This window comes from Paroedura picta, chromosome 1 (genome assembly GCF_049243985.1).
Source record: "Paroedura picta isolate Pp20150507F chromosome 1, Ppicta_v3.0, whole genome shotgun sequence".
In the NCBI taxonomy this organism is placed as follows: Eukaryota; Metazoa; Chordata; class Lepidosauria; order Squamata; family Gekkonidae; genus Paroedura; species Paroedura picta.
Genome location: NC_135369.1, coordinates 84,363,903 through 84,382,173, shown reverse-complemented (window position 1 = coordinate 84,382,173; position 18,271 = coordinate 84,363,903). Strand labels below are relative to the sequence as shown.

At 42.3% G+C, this 18,271-nt stretch overlaps 1 protein-coding gene across 1 annotated transcript; it reads right to left on the bottom strand.

The window, feature by feature from the left end:
• Positions 1-39: 39 nt before the first annotated feature.
• RBM34 (RNA binding motif protein 34) lies at positions 40-13,708 on the bottom strand. The gene is made up of 11 exons (XM_077345754.1): positions 13,545-13,708; positions 12,501-12,672; positions 8,828-8,955; positions 6,689-6,893; positions 5,834-5,893; positions 4,738-4,781; positions 3,611-3,694; positions 3,353-3,416; positions 3,215-3,257; positions 2,564-2,682; positions 40-386 (listed from the first exon to the last, which is right to left on the bottom strand). The coding sequence occupies exons 1-11, from the start codon at positions 13,583-13,585 to the stop codon at positions 102-104; spliced, it is 1,245 nt and encodes a 414-aa protein (XP_077201869.1). The 5' UTR covers positions 13,586-13,708; the 3' UTR covers positions 40-101.
• Between the last annotated feature and the right edge of the window lie 4,563 nt (positions 13,709-18,271).

Here is an 18,271-nt window from a genome sequence, read left to right as displayed (position 1 = left end):
ATATTACAACTGACACAATATGTAAGAATTTCAACAAAATGCTTATGAAATGAATTTTATTTAAAATATATATACACTTTGAAACTGACAGTATAACAATTTCATTTGTGTTTCTTAATTTTTTTCTTTGCGATGTTCGTTGATTTTGTTTTTTTGCTCTTTTTTACTGGAGCAGCTTTTTCCCCGACAAAAGTATCACTGGAACACCTACTTGCATTGTTCCGTGGGGCAGCTTTTTTGTTTTTAAAGCTGACCAAGTTCTTTACATTCTTTTCTGAGCTCTTTGGTTGTGCTTTTTCTCTTTCAGTACAGCGTTTCACTCTGAGTTTTCTTCCTTTTAGCTCAGAGTTGTTTAGCTTCAGCGCGAGGTGCACAGCATCTGTATCCTTCAAGGGAAAAGTTTATGTGCATAGTAAACAAGAGTGCTTAATTTCTATTGTAGCCATTCGTTTATCAAACTGTAGGACTTGACATTGCAATATTTATTCTGCAACTGATAAATGAATGGTATTCTAACCAAAAATATGATGACAGGCTTAACTCATAATGCACTGCTGCTATAGCAAGCAAATAACAAAAGGCAAAAATTGCTTTACCATGAAATCTTAAACCAAGTTACAGTCTTCTAAGTCCACAGATTTGATGGCCCTGTTAGGCACTCAAATCTGCCAAAACTCTTCTGAAGCTCAAAAAGTTATTTATTATATTTATATACCACTCTCCCTTGTAGCTCAGGACGGTTTACATGGTACAGTACAAAGAAACATCATGATTGTGAACATATATTATTAACGGTATAATTTGTAACAGCAGAACATTTAACAGTAGAATATTATGACTTTAAACAACACTACAACTGTTCCCTGAGAGGCTGAAGGAGGCAGTGGTTCGTCCTCTCCTGAAAAAAACAACGCTGGACCCGTGGGACCCTGCCAACTACCACCCAGTATCGCACCTAGTGTTCCTGGGTAAGGTGGTGGAAAGGGCCACAGCGGACCAGCTCCTGGCCTTCTTGGAAGAAACTTCGGTACTTGATCCATATCAGTCTGGCTTCTGTCCTGGCCACAGGGTGGAGACGGTACTGGTTGCCCTGCTGGATGACCTCCGTCGCCAGCTGGATAGAGGCGGGTTGGCCGTGCTGGTCCTATTGGACCTGTCAGTGGCCTTTGACATCGTGGACCATGAGATCTTGGTCCACCGCCTTGCCGGCACGGAGATAGGGGGCACAGCCTTGTGCTGGATACGCTCCTTCCTCCAAGACCGGACCCAGAGGGTTGCGGTGGGGGAAGAGTTCTCGCATCCTTATAGACTCCCTTGCGGGGTCCCCCAGGGCGCGGTTCTCTCCCCCACCTTGTTCAACATCTTTATGCGTCCTCTGGCCCAGCTGGTGCGGAGCTTTGGGCTGGGTTGCCATCAGTACACTGATGACACCCAGCTCTATCTCCTAATGGATGGCCACCCGAACTCCCTCCTGGAACCATTTGCCAGATGTTTGGAAGCAGTGACAGAATGGTTCGAGCAGAGTCACCTGAAACTCAACCCCTCCAAGACGAAGGTCCTGTGGCTGGGAAGAAGGGGGCAGGAACAGGAAGCGCATTTACCCACCTTGGCGGGAGCACAACTTACCATTGCGCCCCAAGCCAGGAATTTGGGGGCGACCATCGACGCCTCCCTGACTATGGAGGCGCAGGTCAAGAGAGTAGCGGGCCAGGCATTCTTCCATCTTCGCCAGGCCCGGCTACTAGCACCCTACCTGTCCCCTGACCACCTGGCTACAGTGATCCATGTGACAGTCGCCTCCAGATTAGATTTCTGTAACTCGCTCTACGCAGGCCTGCCCTTGACCTTGATCCGGAAACTTCAGCTAGTGCAAAATGCAGCTGCTAGGGTCCTCACTGCCACACCTTGTAGGGCCCACATCCAGCCGGTGCTGAGGCAGTAGCACTGGTTGCCAATTGCTGTCCGTATCCGGTTCAGGGTTTTGGTTTTAACCTTTAAAACTTTACGCAGGTTGGGACCCACATACCTGAGGGACCGCCTGTCGCCCTATGTGCCCCTCAGGGCTCTATGCTCTGTGGGAGAAAACCTACTGATCGTTCCCGGCCCCAGAGAAGCGCACCTAGCCTCAACCAGGGCCAGGGCTTTCTCTGTCCTGGCCCCCACCTGGTGGAATGAGCTCCCGAGTGAGCTGCGGGCCCTGCGGGAGCTGTCAGCATTCCGCAGGGCCTGTAAAACAGAGCTCTTCCGCCAGGTCTATGATTGAGGCTGGGACTGGCAAGGAAGAACATTGCCCACCTGGGGGGTTTGAAGTAGTCATCATCACCCTCCATCCCCCAATGCCCTTGTTCGGGTAGGGACACTGGTATTTTCCGCCGTGTTGGGTATTTTTATAGTCTTTTAATGGGGGTTTTAATGGGGGATTTTAAGACTATTGTTACCCGCCACGAGCCTGTAGGGAGTGGTGGGAAATAAATCGAATAATAATAATAATAATAATAATTATTATTATTATTATTCTTATAATAAATCTTTTATCACATCTATGCAACAGAAAGTAACATACCTTGAACAGAACATAACCAAATCCTTTGCCAATGCCAGTGTTCCGATCTCTCACAATGCGAACACCCGTTACAGTTCCACACTCAGAGAAATGGTCTCTCACAGTATCATCATCAATGTCTGTAAATAAGCAGTTGAAAAAGTGTGCAGGTGAAAAAAAAAGTTCTTTTAGATGTATGAGCAAAATACTGAAAATGCCCATTTGCATCTTAAATGGAAGAAATGTCCACTTACTTGCAATGGGTACTTAACTTTTTCAAGGGTATACATTTCTTTAAATACAAGAACATAAGTGAAGCTGTGTTGGATCAGACCAGTGGCCCTTCTAGTCCAACACTTTGCGTCACACAGTGGCCAAAACCTAGGTGCCGTCCGGAGGTCCACCAGCAGGACCAGTGCTTTCTTGATAAATTATCCCAATTCATGATGAAAATTATCAGATAGCTTGTAGCAATGCAATTATTTCTTGACAAATATGGCTGTTCAGCTTATTAAAAGTACACAGCTATCAGCCTTTTAGAAATTTAATCCACTCATTTGCAAAGAACAACAAATGAAACTAAATTTCATAAGGCCCTATGGAATAACAATTTTTTACGATAAGATTAGTCTATAGTCACATGACAGTTAGGAATATCCAACTTTTACTTACCATAGGAGAGATTTCCCACAAATATAGACCTCTTATTATCATGCTACAAAGCAAGCAAACAAGAACTGTGTCAGAAGACTAAAGCAGCAGCCATTAAAGAAAAAAAAAGATTTCTGCCACAGTGTTTCCTCTACTTACAGAAGTGGATTCTGAAGCAAGGTCAACTCTGATGTGGAATCCATTAGCAAATTCGGTTCCATTACTATTGAAGCCACAAGAGGTAAAATGTTATCAGAAATAATCAATGGCTATCATGTGTAGTTCTACACACTGAGATATTTGTTTTTATTTAAGGTTTTTATGCTTTCCATTTTTAAGATATATATAATAAGATTATCAATTGTATTCTGTTACTCTAAATTTTATAAAATGACAACTAATTTTTAAAAAGATTACCGTCTTAAGGCATTAACAGCTGCACATTCTTCCTTGAAGACAACATAAGCATTCATATATTTCCTATTAGGGTGCACCTTTCGTCTAAAAGAACAACAATTTGTTTTTAGCTGAAAATTAGATCTTACTTTTCTAAGCAAGTAACAAGAGACTATAAAATTTATATCATCATCATCTTCAGCATGTTTATCTAGCTGTTGTCTTATCAGTTCAATACGATTCAATAATATAATGGCTAGACTAGAACAAGGAAAAACATAGGTTCAAATCCACACTTTCCTGTAGTCACTACTTTTTAGCTTAACCAATCACACAGAATTGCTATGATGTGTCACAGTTACATGAGCCTGCCTTATAATCAGACCCCTGGCCATTCAAGGTCAGTATTTACTCTGACTGCCAGATACTCTCCAGGCTCTCAGGTGGTCTCTCAGGGTCTCTCATGTGGAGCCTACTAACTGGAAGTGCCAGGGATGGAACCTGGGACTGCATCAATGTGAAGGAGATGCTCCACCACCGACCCACAACATTTCCCAAGAGCCATGTACACCACCCTAAACTTCTTGGGGGAAAGCTGAGATTAAACATCTAATAGTTAAAAATCCTTCCTGGAAAGTATACCAAGAACTGCACTTTTGTTTTCAATCTGCTCATTCCTACGATTTTCTAATCAAACCCCCCTCAGCTCACACAGATCCATATCTCCAGCTGTTTCTGCATCAGAACCTTCAACCAACCATAGCACAATGATGTTGCACCAAAAAGGAGAGACCCCTGCCCTAAGTAAATAATCCAAAAAGAATTCCTACTTGCCACACAAAATCACAAATACTGAGAATTGGATAGGAAGTATTTTCAGCCTTCTAAAGACAGGAAGCCAGAACTCATTTCTTGTGCTTCTAATGCTGTCACACAAATAAACCACTTACTTCTGAATCAGTTATACTGACCTGTAGAATTGTAAACTACAGAGTAACTTGTAAAGCACAGTTTAGAATGAATGAGAGACCACATGATCTTTAGCTTAAACATTGCTTTAATTCGTCAATCAAGTTTTGGAGGGGCATATTATGAACCTGTTATTTTGAAAATACTGAAAAAATGGAACAAAACTTGAAAAAACCTACTTTATGGCTGCCAGTTTTTTGGACAATACATCTTCTGCTGGAATCTTAAAGAAAAACAAAAGAGCATTAATCAGTGGCTATTCTTCAGCTTTAAAATGTCACATTATGACCATTGGAGAACATTATGCTAATTGCAACAGAGATTGATGGTAGATCCAAAGCTAGGGAGGTAAGGACTGTTTCTGCCCAAACCTGAGCTCTCTCAATAGAACTCCCAGGCTCAGCTGCTTCTTGACCCCAATAATAGTAATTTCTGCCATTCCATCTATTGCTGATGCAATGGTTCTCATAGCTCTTTGTTAGTTTGTTGTACTAAAAGTATGCATGGAAGGCACCTTGAATGATTACCGCTTTTCAGAAAAGCAGAATATTTTCAAGCACACATACACATTCTGGTGTACTTCTTAGATGTGCGTAAGTTAGAACCTTATTGCAAATTAGATAATTGAGTCAGTGACGGTTCTAGCTATGTGCTACTATGCAGTTTACTGAGCAAAATAATTATTTGAAAACAGATAAGAAAACTAAGGTGTTCATTAAGCCAATCCCTCAGATCCATTACATCAGTAAGAACTGGCAGCATTTCTATACCATTGGGTGGTTACTGCTCTGAAATGTCTTGGGGGGGGGAGCTGTAATTCCTTGACATTTAGAGAAGAGAAACTTCACAAAACTAAAGCAGTCATATGGACTCATTTAATTTGTCTGCCAAGGCTCATGGAACATTTTCCATGGAGTACTGTATCAAGGCCAAAGTGTTGCATTTAAACTATAGCAACTGCACATTTTTACCCCCAAATTCTGTGGAAACTATGACTTGGGAAGAAAAATAAAGAGGGAAGTAGTGAGATGCTGTTGTGTTATGTACATTTCTTTCACATGGAACAAAAAATAACTCAAGTTCTTTAGCAGGTACAGAGGTGTTGGAGGAGAGATTCTAGCGGCAACCAGAAATCATGCCTTGACTAGTAAGCCTGGCCAGAATTTGTAGAATATGCCTGCAGGTGTCACATTGGAGTGTGCTGGGATAAAGACTGCAGGTTCTCTTTGCATGAACACTAATGCAGTAATATAAAATAACATATCATATACATACCAAACAGCGGAAGCGCACTGATTCAATTTGTCCATATTCTTTGAAAAACGCTTTCAGCATCTAAACTCAAGCACATTCAATTCACTTGGTCAGTACAAGTAAGAGCAACAACTATTTCCACACACACAGCGGGAAGTCATATTTGGGTATTATTTGTTTTTAATTCTCTTCTCATTATAACCAACTACAAGAACTCCCAGTAACTTGCTATGGGTTGGATCCACTAGCACATTTAAAGACACACAACAGGATTTCTATCAACATGGTTTAACATTGTAACTCACCAGCCCAGATTATACCTTAAACATTGTTCCTGGAAGTGCTTGGTTGGGTGGGATGTTGGCAACATAAGGAAGAGACTCAAGCAAGCTGCACTCAAGGGATGAAAATATTTACGTTCATGGAAATGCTCTGGTTGATCCAAGCCATGATCTGCTAGTGAAAATTGGGAGCCACTGTAGACTATGGTCCCTACAATCCACTCCAGTCAACATCCTGGCTGCAACATTCTGCACCAGTTTAAGCTTTCAAACACTTTTCAAGGGCAGTTCTATGTAGAGTGCATTATAGTAATTTAATAATCTAGTTGTAACTATGGCAGGCACCACAGTGGTCAGTTCTTTTTAAACACATTTCATTCAAGCAAGCTCCAGTGATATTAACAGAATTATTTCATTAGTTGTGCGCATGGGGATACTGACTACTCCCTTAAATGGAGAGGAATGGGAAAGCAACTGTAAGCCGCTTTGAGCCTCCTTCGGGTAGGGAAAAGCAGCATATAAGAACCAACTCTTCTTCTTCTTCTAAATACTAAAAGGGTTGTCTGATTTTTGCTTCCCAACATGACTCACTTACCTGTGCTGTACAACTAATAGGTAAATTCCCTACAAAGACAGTCCTCTTATTCTTTAGCATTTCCTTAGACGTGTTGATTTGCATTTTCTTCTGTTTTATTCCAGCATCAGCATCTGAAGCTGAGAGACGCTGAGAAGCCAAGTTTTCTTTGATTTGTCTCTCTCTTTTAATCTCATCTTCATCTGTTTGATTCAAAGCATGCTCCCTTGACAAGCAGTGAAAAATTGAAGCCAAGCTGTTAACATCTATTCTTTATAGTCCCTGAAAAATCTGTATTTTTAATCTAATAAAAGATCCATTGCTGGAGAAACTAGAGATGACAGTTACATTAAAAGCACGCAGGGAGTGATCCGCATGCTAATGCAGCATCAGAATACCTTCCCAGAAGGAAGCATAAACACATCAAGAACCAGTTCATACATTACATGCTTAATGAGGGATCCCGTGAAACTAGATCCCTGTTTGGAACTCTGCAGGGTCCATCTAGTCAGGTATGGCTGGACAGACTTGAAGTGCTCATTCACCTTCTGTCTATCCTAGTACTTGTGGGAACAGACATATGCCAGCCTGAGCGTTTAGCATTTCTCAGGCACTACATAAATCAAGGACAATTATTCTCTCACCTACTTGTTTCAAAATACAGGAAGAGACAGTGAGTAAATTTGTGTACCACTGGCATTTCATGTTTGCCCACAAAGGGACAGATTCCAGGGTAGTGTAGTGGTTAAGAGCAGGGGTCCCCAACCCCCGTGCCGTAGACCGGTACTGGGCTGTGAAACCCTCGGTACCGGGCCGCAGCGGGGGGGGGGGCCTCCCTCTCTCCCCTGCATCACGGTGCTCACTGCCTAGGCCCAGCAGGTGCAAACGCACAGGCCCATGAGCACTGTGCTGCAGGGGGGGGGGGAGGCGTGGGCACCAGCACGCCGGTGGGCGCAAACACGCTGGTGCGGCAGCTTCACGCATGCACGTTTGCGCCTGCTGGCGCCCACACCTCCCTCTCTATCCCCCTCACGGACAGGTCATCGGCCCGAAAAAGGTTGGGGATCACTGGTTAAGAGTACTGGACTAGTATCTGCAAGATGCAGGTTTGAATCCCAGTTGTGACATGGAAACTTCCAGAATGAACTTGGGCCAGTCACTCTTTTTCAGCGTATCCTACTTCACAGGGTTGTTGTGAGGAAAAAATGGAGGAAATGAGGTAAGCCACTTTGCAAGGTGGGATATAAATTACTTAAATAAAAATTCCTTTCACTGAGGCAAGGCTTTTTTTGGAAAGATTACCCAACAGCAGAGCTCATGTGTCAACTCCTCAGCAATGAACCATATCCACTTGATGTAAGAGACAAGTACATCCATCATGTATTGATTTGTTTTATTATATTTTTATTTATCCTAGCCTTCCTCCAAGGAGCTGATATACATGGCTTCTCTCATTTTTACTTTCACAACACTATGAGGAATGTCAAGCATTAAAAATAATGACAAGCCCAATGTCATCCAATGGACTTCTTGGCCAGATGAGAATTTGAACTCTAGTTTCTTCAGTTCTACTCTGATAAACTAGCCAATACTCACCAAAGCATTACTTGGAATAGTGACTCGCATAAAAGAAGCTACTTAGCATGTTCTCTCCTCTGCACTCTTGCTCCCACAGGCACAAGGAAGAAAGCAGATAAATAGACCAGGACACTGGGAGCTCTTACAAAAGACCTGTCAAGAGCTGGTGACACTGAGTAGGAGTATCCCCTGCAGCCAGGACCTTCTAATAAAAGTTGAATTTTTAGGCACCCATGCTCTTTACTATGGCTTACTAACTGGATGACAAACTTCAAAGTGGTATATATTGTTTAGATTTTTAGAGCAGTGACAATAATCATAAAGAAAACCAAATATAATAGAGATAATGCCTTTAATTGCCTTAAGACATTGTTACTGAAGTGTCTAGCTTATTCTGACCCTAAGGCTTAGGGACGATAACACAACCAACACATAAAATAAGTGAAATAATTTTCTGAAAATATGAGCACTACATTCTACAATGAACACATGCCACTCTACCTTTAAGGCAAAATACGTTTTTCCCTGCCTGGCTTTAAACTCATGAGACTTGGCCTTCTAAGTATAAAATGTTTAATTTACCTGCTAGCTAATTTTGCCTCTGCTGGAGAGAGAACTTTGTTCTTAACTTTTTTCAAAGGCACTCTTTCAACAGAGTTTTGAATTTTTGTGGCAACATCCTCCTCTGTATTCTTGCGCTTCTTATTCTCCTTTCAGAAGAGGAAAGGTGATGTTAACAGGTTAGACAATACTATCAAGCAACAATAAAATAGCATGAAATATAGGAAAAAATGAGCTTAACCTTCTATCCCAACACCCCTTAAAGTTAAATATCAATAATATAAAATATAAATTAGATAATAGCTTGAATGAAAGGTGTGTGTATATATATAGATACATACACACACACACACACACACACACAGACACACAGTCAGACTTCCCAAACATGGTCCTATTAATCAAAAGAATCTGTGGTTCTAACATATCACAGCCAATAGTATTAGTGATAAGTTTTATAATAGGCTAACTACTCTTCTTCTAAAGTTCCTATTACATGAAATGTTGGCCCAGTTTATGAGCCATGAGATATGCCTCCAAGTGACACAGTCCCAGACCACAGTGAGTCTGTCATCTTTTCAGTTAAGAGGTCAGTTAAATCCAAATTTATGGCTGGATGCTCAGATAGCTCTGTTGTCTGTGATACTATTTTATCTAGTTTTGGGTTAGATGGCATAAGAAGAGAGGGTGGGCTCATTAGAGTCTGAAAATCCACCAGTCTCATTAGCGCATATTATGTCTGAATCATAGCATATTGTTTGAAGAAAAGAAACGTTCTTCTTGACAGAGTCTGGTTTCTCAAGTTGGGAGGTGTAAAGGAGGAGAGTGGAATCATACAATGACTATCAGCATAGGTCTGACAAAGAGTGCTTGCACTCGAAAGATCACGCCCTGAATAAATCTTTGTTGGTCTTAAAGGTGCTACTGGACTCTGATTCTATTGTGCTACTTCAGACCAACATGGCTACCCATTTGAATCTATCAGCATAGTGTTACTGAAAGTTCTGTTTAAAATGCCTGGTGGACATGGTCTATGTCAATGCTTCCCTGCCACACAAAGTCTAAGCACCGCTGATTACAGCTGAAAAGTACATTGCAATAGCATCTTTTTATTCTGTAAGCTTTCATTGAGAGAGCCGTATAGCACTAAAGACTTATCAGAATGACACAGCTGGTGCTTCTGAAAGGCCTTTTCTTTTCTTTTTTTTGCATTGGCTGTATAGTCTGTGCCTTGTACCACAAAAGTACATTTTATTCACAGATGAACAGTTTTTAGCAACAGTGAAAACTGTGTACTATTCCATTTCTTATGGTAAGAAAATCATCTGGCAGTTAGCAACACCTAAACAAATGCAGCAATGAACAAACAATAATCAAACGCCGGTCTTAAATTCATCATGCCAATGAAAAGTATTACTGAACTGCAATGGTGACTAGGGACCCAAAGCAGTTCAACAGACCAAAAATAGTAAGTAAGCAAACCTTTATTGCCATATAAAACCATCAGTAGACGAGCGACACAAAATGAAGTTCATGACAGGTCAAACCAGAACAAACTTTCCAGCTGTTTATGGTGGCTCCTGGTGGTTTGTGAACAGATATATTTCCAGACACTGTCTCTACTCAACCTAAATGTTTACCAAACTTTAAAGCAACATAACTTGGAGGACATATAGAGCAGCATCTGGGGAGGTCCCCTGAGACTTTGATGTCTCTAGCACAGGAGGCATCATTTGTCCAGATTCAGGAGTGTATAACAGATCCAAGCTAGAGACAAACTCATAGGGGGGGGGGTCACCATTTGAGTTTGGTAAAGACTGGATTTCCGCGGTCCAAGTTACTACAGAAAGCACTTTCCAGGGGGACCTTCTTTGGGGAGCCTTAACTTACACCCTGTGAATCCAACCTTTACCAAACTTGGAGGCCAGGTAGAGGAGATTCAGCTGAAGATCCCCTGTGAATTGGTGTCTCTAACACACCTAGAGAGCTGTTATACCAGGTCACAAACCTCATGAACTGAACGAGTTTGTTTGGCTTCTAAGTTTGTGATGGTTTTTGATTTATGAACCAGACATGACACAAATCAAATAGCATTTTCCCAAATTTTGCTCATCCTGAATGGTGACAATTACAAAACAGAGTGTAAACCATAAAGGAATTTATAAATGGAATACAGCTGGTTAAATTATACAACCAACATGGATGTACATCTCCACCACTTTCTGATTAACAGCTAAGTTAACTTCCACAAATTATTTTAGGTAATTAAAAAATTTTTTTCCCAAGGCTGTACGACCAACCAAGCAAAACAGAGACCAAAGATTTTTAAAAGTCTCCTTACATGCCTGCCTAGGATTGCTCCTAAATTGTATGGGTCTAATCTGATAACTGACACCTAAATCTGCAACATAAATAAAGCTGGATTGGGGTGGTGGGAGGAGTTGGTACTCATCGCCTTCCTGACTGGCCATCTGACCAATGAATGACAGTGACAGGTAAGCCAGGCAGCGAGCACAGGGTGGTGGTGGTGGTTGGGAACATAGTCAGGGGGAGGGCAGTGGCCCAGTCAGTGTGAGGAGGCATGAGAAGGAGGGGGGCCTCACTGCTGCATGGGGGATGAGAGCACTGTGACACAATATGTTGCCTCCTGCTATGAGGGCAGCCAGACAGCAGGCGGGAATTGGGAGGAGGGGAGCACACGCTGGCCTTGTAGCTGGGGGGGGGGAGGGTTGGGCACCACAGGAAGGGAGACCCCACAATGCGAGGCCTTGCCACTGCCTGCCTGTCCATTTGCGCCTGCACCCGCCTGTGAGCCACGTGCTTGGGTGACTGCATGGGCCAGGATGGTGGCCAGTGGGGCTATGGGGTGGGGACCACTGGGAGGTGTGGAGGAGAGCCTCAAGAGCGGGGCTGGCATGGCATCAGAGGTACTGCTGCCTCCCAGCCCAGCACAGTCAGGGCGGCCTACCCAGTTCTAGAGCCTGGTGCATTCTTGGGTGCACCAGGTTTTGCTGCTAGCTTTATAATATTTACATCTCCAAACAAAATTAAACCTGCCCAATAGAATGACAATATGAGTTATACAAATTAACAATTTTTGTTGTTATGTGCGAAGTCGTGTCCGACCCATCACGACCCCATGGGCAATGATCCTCCAGGCCTTCCTGTATGCCTATTGGAACTGTCCATAGAGTTTTCATGGCAAAGATACTGGAGTGGTTTGCCATTTCCTTCTCCAGTGGATCACCTTTTGTCAGAGCTCTCAGCTATGACCTGTCCGTCTTGGGTGGTCCTGCACGGTATAGCTCATAGCTTCACTGAACTACGCAAGCCCCCTTGCCACAACAAGGCGGCGATCCTTGAAGGGGGAAATTAACAATACATAGCAAGTTGAATTAATAAGGAAATCTGCCTTTCTAAAAGCTGCACCCACTACATGCACAACACCAGAGAGGTGATACATTAGGGCCACTTGGCACATTACCTAGATTGAAATGGCCAGCATTTCAACATTAAGAATGTTACCACTTCTCCGTAAAAGGCTTCACCAACAGAATCTCAAAACACAAAATTCTAATTATTCCCACATCCATGATAGGTAACCCAACAATTTGGTTATAATATTCCAATAGTTCTTTGCATGATTCTGAACTTCTATTTTAGGAACCACTGACATGAAAAAAAAAGTACTTACTCTTGGTACAGCAACATACGTTGGCTGCTTTTCTGTCCCTGGAGCACTGAAAAGTTGTACCAAAGGATCCGTGCTGCAGACAGCAGTGTTTTTCTGAAACAGACTGTTGGCCACTTGTCCTACGATATACTCTTCATTTGGTACAGCAACAGCATCTCCCTCACAATCTTTTCTATTAATGAAATCCATCATTGGGTACCACTTAGAACTTCTAGCAATTTAACAGTTTTTTATGCTAAATTTTAGAACACAAACTTAATGCAACTTTTGAAAATGTTTCTGAAATGCTTAAGAAGGCCTCAAGACATTCTGAGATAATTAAAGTTGGCATACTTATTTTTAAAAAATCATTAAAAGTCATATTTTTCCAATGTGCAGCTTGAGAAAAAAGGACACATGAAATCTGAGACTCAATCTGCTTATAGTTCCCATTTCCATTAAAGTTACAACATTACAGCCATTTTATGAGGTCATGGCTGATAATACCTTAAGACCATTTTAGTGTTAGCTAAACTTGGGTCTTTGTTACATTTATTAACAACTTGTCTGTTTCATTTAGAATAATTGAAGTATACCATCTCTGGAAAAGGCCAGTGCCTAACAAGGAGTACGTGTTGAAGAAAAGGAAAATATGGCAGGCTCTGAAGAAAATATTGTTGTATTTCAGAGCACTGGTGATCTGAAGTATGTGTATTTGGTGGGCCAGTATTTCAAACGCTCGCCTCTGCACAATAACCACCTCTCCAAAAGCATCATAGAGTTGGAAGGGATCATCATGCAGGGCACTCACAACTACCTGCCCACCTACAGTGAGACCCCAATTTCATGGCACATCTGGAGATCAAAGACGGGTCTTCCCAAGCAAGCGGCACATGGTAGGCAAGGCAATCCGGAAGCCAGGGGGCGACGGGCGCCGCGCCTCGAGGGTTGCCCAGCAGGGGTCGAAGGGGGGGGGAGTGGAAGACCCAAACCGCCGGGCGGTCACGGCCGGATTCCGAGGCCAGGAGGGCGGGGGACGGGGGAGAGTCCGGCTGCGTCCCTTACCCTTTGCCTGGCCGGAGCTTCTTCGCTTGGGTCGCCTTCATCTTCGGAAGGAGGACGTGCCCGCGGTGCTGCCTGCCTGCCTGGCCGCCACTGCCGCGAGCGTGCAGGCTCCAGGCTCACCTTTCCGGTTCCGCGGCCCTCAACGCTTCAGCTACTGCTACGGAAGAAGCACGCGGGCGCCCTCTGCTGGTTGAAGACAAAGGTAATGGCCCGGCTCAGGCAGGGAGGCATTAGCGCGGCGGTTTTGTTGTTTTGGCCACCTTGCGGCGAATACGGAGTCTGCTAGGCCTAATGTCTTGTCTGTGAGAACCAATAATATCAGCTTCACCATCCTGAGTGCTAGCAGTGCCCTTTGACTTGTCCCTATTGGACTAATGTGAGAAAATCAATTACTATTAGTCGGACACATGAAAGTGTAACATTCGGAATCCAGTGGGAGGATATTTTAAGGCTCCTGGATATATTGCTGCAGATCTGAAAAAAAAAAAACAACAAGACAGAGACCTCCAAAGAGAGTAAACAATGTGAAAGTATTAAATCAGAAATCAAGGCACTCGATACTAGCCTTCATGCTGGCTTAAGCAACTTTGATTTCCTTATTCTCTGTAATTTTTAACAGCATAGCAAGATGTACTTTTTAGAACCTTTGTTCATAATATGTTGTATTGTGCTATATCCCTTTATAGATGTCCGTGTTCTCATACTTCAGAAAACTTATATTAGATATTGTCCATCCTACTTAATTATGTCTGTTGTTTATCTGCAGCACATAAGAGATACTGGAACCTCTGAATTCACTCTTTATCCATTATGTGAAGCTACTGTTTCTAAATGTGCTTTTTCTGAGCTGGTTGGGCTGGGAGTAAGAACTCTGGAGAGAGCTGCTGGGAAGGTGACTTTTTTGTTTGTTTTTTGTCTTCCTAAACTGTTAAACTCCTGGGGAGCATTAACTGAAGTTGCTTTGTAAGAGGGTGGAGTTTGAGAGTGTGTGCTTGTAGCCTGCTGGAGAGTGTTGTTTTTATCTGGGTCTTTGGTCTGGTCTGCACACATTGAGCAAGGTCTGCTTGTCTGGAAAGGGGATTGAGAATAAAAATGATATTGTAATACCCCTGCATAGATTTCTGGTGTAGCCTCGTTTGGATTATTGTGTCCAGTTCTGGTCACCACAACTCCAAAAGGGCATTGCAGAGCTGGAAAAAGTACATAGGAGGGCAAGCAAGATTATTAAGGAGCTTGGAGCATGATCCTTATGAGGAGAAGGGGAAGGATCTCAGACTTTTCAGTTTAGGAAAGAGGCGACTAAAGGGAGACAGATATTTATAAAATTATACACGGGATGGGGAGAGGGAAGATTTTTTTTTTCATTCTCAAAAAATATTATAACTTGAGGGCATCCAATGAAGCTGATGGGCAGTAGGTACAGGGAGGACAAAAGGAAATACTATACACAGAGTAATTAAAATGTGGAATTCACTGCCAGAGGATATAGTTGTAGGAATGAACAGATTAGTTAGATTTGTGGAGGATAAGACTATCAGTGGTTATAAAGCATGATGTTTGAGGGGAAGTTCTATGTTCAGAAACACTAATACTGAATCCAAGAGCCAGGAGGCAACATCAGGAGAAGGCCTCAGCCTCTGTGCCCGGTTGTTGGCTCTTCAGAGAAACTGGTTGGCCTCTATGTGAGGCAGGATGCTGGACTAGATGGATTATTGAACTGATCCAGCAGTGCTCTCATCTTTATATTAAAACACTCAGTCTGAACAAACTTCAAACTTTATTGTAACTAGTAGATAGTTGATGGAGCTTTCTCATCAGCATTCTTAGCCAATGGTACCTTGCAAAATTTGTGGCAAACGTTATCAAGTGACTGGCTCCTTCATCCAGATAAGTATGTCAGAACCTGTTTATTACATTGCAAACCAAAAAGAGTAGTGCCTTTGACAAATACAGCAAGGTGTCATCATCAGTGGGTAGGGGAAACGGGCTTCTTCTAAGTGCTTTGTTCAAGGACTTTGGATATATATCCTTCATTTACTTACCCATTTTTCTTTACTGATTGTATTATTCCCCCCCCCCCTTTCTGTAAACTTTACAGCTCATCCCTCAGATACAGTTCCAGAATCATAGGTCCTTCCTTTTCTCTTTGGTAACTTCATATGCTTCATGTTGCTAGCAATCCCTATTTTATAAACTCTCAAATTGTCCATCTCCCTTGACCACATCCCTGAATTCCTTATGTATCCTTTTTAGATTCATGCTCCTTTCCCCCCTGGATCTGCTGTCACTTTACTGTTTGGTTTTGATATCTTGTGGTATTATACTATTATCAGATTCATAGCTTGTGCTGCTATACTGCCTAACTGTGAAACTGCTGTCTTCTCCTGTACAACCACAAGCTCAAACCTGTATTTCTTGCCTATTCTTGGGTTACTAATTTTGCAACTACATTTCCCCATCAGCTTTAATGTAGTGTGAATATGCATAATGAACATGTGGGTGGTTTCTTCCAGGGGAATGCTGGACTTCACTAAATGTCTTATAATAACATTGTAACTGACACCACAGTTGAATTAGAATTGTATTGTTTTATCCATCTTAAAGAGATGGGAATACCAGAGCATCTTTTTTGTCTCTTGAGAAACCTATATGCAGGTCAAGAAGCAACAATGAGAACCGAGCATGGAATCACTGATTGGTTCAAAAACAAAGATCATGGCATCTGGCCCTCTCAATTCCTGGCAAATAGATGAGGAAGAAATGGAGATAGTGACAGATTTTATTTTCCTGGACTCCAATGTCACTGCAGATGGGGACTGCAGCAAAGAAATTAAAAGACGCTTGCTCCTGGAAAGGAAAGCTATGGCAAATCTAGACAGCATCCTAAAAAGCAGAGACATCACCCTGCCAACAAAAGTGCATCTAGTCAAGGCTATGGTCTTCCCAGTTGCAATGTATGGCTGTGAACTTTGGACCATAAGGAAGGCCGAGCATCAAAGAATTGAGGCTTTTGAACTCTAGTGCTAGAGAAGACTCTTGCGAGTCCCTTGGACTGCAAGGCGAACAAACCGGTCAGTCCTAGAGGAGATCAGCCCTGCCTGCTCCTTAGAAGGCCAGATCCTGAAGATGAAACTCAAATACTTTGGCCACCTCATGAGAAGGAAGGACTCCCTGGAGAAGAGCCTAATGCTGGGAGCAATTGAGGGTAAAAGAAGGGGACGGCAGAGAATGAGGTGGCTGGATGGAGTCACTGAAGCAGTAGGTGCAAACTTAAATGGACTCCGGGGAATGGTAGAGGACGGGAAGGCCTGGAGGATCATTGTCCATGGAGTCGCGATGGGTCAGACATGACTTCGCACCTAACAACAACAAATCCCCAACCATGGCTGCATATGAGTGTTTCTGGTGCCTTGATGGGTTTTCCTGTATTGCATTTGTTTCTTCATCTGTTACACAAATTATATCTTCTCATTTCTTATTACTCTCCCTAGTCAACATATGCATTCTAGATTTGGGCTTGGTCATTTGGAGGGATATTTGGATGCCAAATTTTTCAGTTTGCCACATTTATGGTATTTTTCCTTCATAAGCTGGGCATCTCCCTCTTTGTCTTTGGTATTCACCTCCACAGTATTTACATTGCAGACTGGCATAGTGGCATTCTTGTGTTTGACTTACGTGCTGGTTCTATTATCTGTTCCTTCAGTGTTGTAGTCCTGCCTGTAGATGATTCAGTACCCCTCTGTATTTCCAAACTTATGTCTAAGGATAAATTTGCTTTCTGCAGCAATCTCTCTTGTACTCATGTCTCGAATCACACTCACTATCCTAATTCTTGGATATATCAATATTTGGACTACTAGAGGATGTGTTAGAATGATCCCCACTCCTCAGTAGCTACTGCTGATTGAATACTTTGCTTACTGTTGCTGCTCTTCTCAGGTCTGTCTAGGTCAGCCCCCATTGTTGCATTTTTTTCTATTCTAGTTTACCCCTTATTACAAGTGTCTTTCTTTCACCTTGATTTTAAACCAATCACTAAATTACTGTGCACTATCTAGACATACTTCTTTGGAGCCGAGTATGTCGTTTTATGTCCTAGGTACTGTTTCTGACAATAGTACTTCTGTTGCAGAGGGACGACATATTCCCAGCAGTGATGAACTGAAGTATCTTGCTACAAGGGAAATACTGATAGTAGAACCACTATGAACACTGTATGGACTGTAATTGGATCAGCTGTTGTGAGCACAGATAATGCCCACAACATCATCAGGGACATAACTTCTCACCCTGTTGCTTGCATAGTTCTATTTAATAGTGTGAGTTTTCATCTTCATAAAGATTGAACATTCTCTTGCTGTTACTATCCCAATGCAGAAGTACCCACTTCTTGTTATGGGAAGAAAATTATGAAACAAATCTCTTCCTCTAATGACATTTCATAATTCCAGAATCTTTCCCCCTTTTAACAAATATTTTAAAGCCTTCTGTAATTTCCCACAAAGTACTTGGGAATATCATTTTTGAAACAATTTTCATTAAACTTGGGGAAGGTAAAAGGTACAAATCTCAGCAGCATTTCTTCACTCCTATAATCAGCCTCAGAAAGATAATACAAATTATAAGGTTGCAGTAGGGGTATCTTTTAGAGAGTTACTTCACATATTTAGGGTATGTCAATAGGATATTTTCTTATGAAGAGCAGCAACGTTGGCATAGCCAAA

Coding starts and splice junctions, on each gene's coding strand:
- RBM34 (XM_077345754.1), bottom strand. CDS start 13,585: ATGAAGGCGACCCAAGCGAAGAAGCTCCGGCCAGGCAAAGG. Junction 12,673..13,544: donor AAGCTCCGGCCAGGCAAAGG/GTAAGGGACGCA, acceptor TTTCATTAATAG/AAAAGATTGTGAGGGAGATG. Junction 5,894..6,688: donor CTATTAGTTGTACAGCACAG/GTAAGTGAGTCA, acceptor GCTTGAGTTTAG/ATGCTGAAAGCGTTTTTCAA.